Source organism: Propithecus coquereli, unplaced genomic scaffold (genome assembly GCF_000956105.1).
Source record: "Propithecus coquereli isolate 6110/MARCELLA unplaced genomic scaffold, Pcoq_1.0 Scaffold165, whole genome shotgun sequence".
Lineage (NCBI taxonomy): Eukaryota > Metazoa > Chordata > Mammalia > Primates > Indriidae > Propithecus > Propithecus coquereli.
The window spans coordinates 483,125-485,399 of NW_012141080.1; the positions used below are offsets into that span (position 1 = coordinate 483,125).

The 2,275-nt window shown below is 44.9% G+C and overlaps 1 protein-coding gene across 1 annotated transcript in view; it reads left to right on the forward strand.

Moving 5' to 3' along the window:
- Positions 1-2,275, forward strand: part of HYDIN (HYDIN, axonemal central pair apparatus protein) — a 299,281-nt gene that overhangs the window by 258,180 nt on the left and 38,826 nt on the right. The window contains exon 63 of the mRNA XM_012641507.1: positions 537-697. Coding sequence (XP_012496961.1) covers positions 537-697 — 161 coding nt within the window. The remainder of the gene's footprint in view (positions 1-536; positions 698-2,275) is intronic.

Sequence of the window (2,275 nt, forward strand, 5' to 3'; positions counted from 1 at the left end):
TCTATTTTTAGTAGAGACGGGGTCTCACTCTTGCTCAGGCTGGTTTTGAACTCCTGAGCTCAAACAATCCTCCCGCCTCGGCCTCCCGGAGCGCTAGGATTACAGGCGTGAGCCACCGCGCCCGGCCAAAATGTTCTTAATTTTAATTTAAGTCAAATTTATTAATCTCTTCTTTTATATTTGTTACTTTTTGTGTTTTATTTTTAAAACACTTCCCTCCCAGAAAGATATTCACCTCCATTTTTTCTTGAGTTTAAGAGCTTTGCTTTTGACATTGAAGCCCTTGGCCCACCTGGATTTTATGTCTGATGCGAGGCAAGGATCCAGTTTCATATTGTTCATCTAGATATCTAATCTTTCTAAATCTCTTTTTGGTTTATCCTCTGTTCCTAGTGATCTGCCGGGACTCTGTCGTCATGTACTTTACTGAATTTTATATATGCCTAGGATGTCTCTGGTCTCTCTATTCCATGCCATTGTCAATGTGCCTGTCCCTGTGCTCTGCATTGCTGAGGACACAGCTGCCTTTGTTCCAGGTGATAGAGACGGATCCTGAGCCCGCCCACTCAGTGCTAGAAGAAAACTACCGAGAACTGCAGCTTCAGATCAGTGCCGTTGTGGATTTCGCTTCATACCAGTGCCACAGGGGCGACGTGCACTTTAAGGAAACCCTGGTTTACCAGACCCGAGTGTTCGAGTGAGTCACCAAAAGCCTCATGACACCAGTCAGAGAAGCTCTTTGATTCCATCATTCACTTGCTCATTCATCAAACATTCATTTAGTGTCTATGACAGTGTATACCAGGTATCATGTCTGTGTAGCGTGCACCAGAGTGTTGTCTTAGGTCCAACAAAACCTTCAGACCCACCAAGCTATTGAAATTCACACTTGAAATCAAGATACAGGCCAGGAAACACAGTCTCCCAGGAGGGTGGCATCAGGCAATCCACTTGCATGGGAATAGTCCTTGCAGCAGCCTGCACAGCCAACTAGGATCTGTTCTTATTGCCCGCCACCCAGGTGACAGCCCAGACAATATCCGCACCAGCAGGTATGGGGTCCATGGCTTAGAAGCCCATGCCCAACAGAAGCCATTTCTCATAACCACTCTGTAGACACAGCTTCTAGGTTCCCTGCAGAGAACATGCCCAGTTATAAAAGTCACTATAGTCAGAGAACCCCAGAACTATGCTTCCCTCCTAGAAATCATGGTTCCTCCCAGTTCACATATGTTTTACTAAGCGTGGATCATTTTTACTGTAAACAATGTCGCCTAATAATACAGCTGAGTTTTCTCCTTTAACAGGTTTCCAGGGGAACAGAGCTAAAAGGTTAATTCAGAGTCAAATTTGTCTTTGAGAAGGAGAAAAGGTTATGTGAACCCTTCACCCCACACTCAGACTCAGGGATCCAATGATGCCATGGGCCCCTCCTTGCAAGAGCTCATTGTCTGGGGGTGGCCGCGGGGGAATGGGTAAAAATAGGAGAATTATCATTTACAATGTAGTACCATGTGCATGCAGCAGTAGAGTACCTAAAGCAGATGCAGATGTGGGGAGAGACAGAGTGTCAGGGGAGGCTTCCCAGACAAGGTGGTGGATTCTGGAGTTAGCGAGGTAAGGAAGTGAGAATGAAGGGCCTTCTCAGCAGAGAGAGCAACATACACAGACAAAAATGTCAATCACTGACATTTCTACTTTATAAAAATTAGTAATTAACTTGTTCAACTCATTTTGCATTTTTTGAACTTCAAATGTCCTCTTAAATTGCTGTAGAACCAGAAGATCTGTGAGGAAGTGGGATCTCCTGCTGACAGCCATTGCACTTAAAGCAAGGATCAGCACACTATGGTCCATGGCCTGTTTTTGTAAATAAAGCTTTGTTGGCACATAACCACGCCCCTTCATTTACATATTGCCTGGGGCTGCTCTCACACTGCAAGAACAGAGTCCAGTAGTTACAGAGACCACATGGTACACAAAACCCCAAAACAACTTACTGTCTGGCCCTTAACAAAACAGTTTGCAACCCCTGACCTAAACCAAGAACCATTTTTATGAAAAGTACTCTGTGCCACTGAGATTTCTCCACTTTATAAAAATTATCTTTAGGATAAATACCAGTGTTCATAAATTCACGCAATAAGCACAAGCCCCTGTGGTCAAAGCACTTGATGTCAGGCACACCTGCAGTCTGCTGGACTGGATAATGGCAATCTAATCCCTACACCCCACTCCAGACCTGCTCCCACCCAAACTCCTGACTCTAACTGCT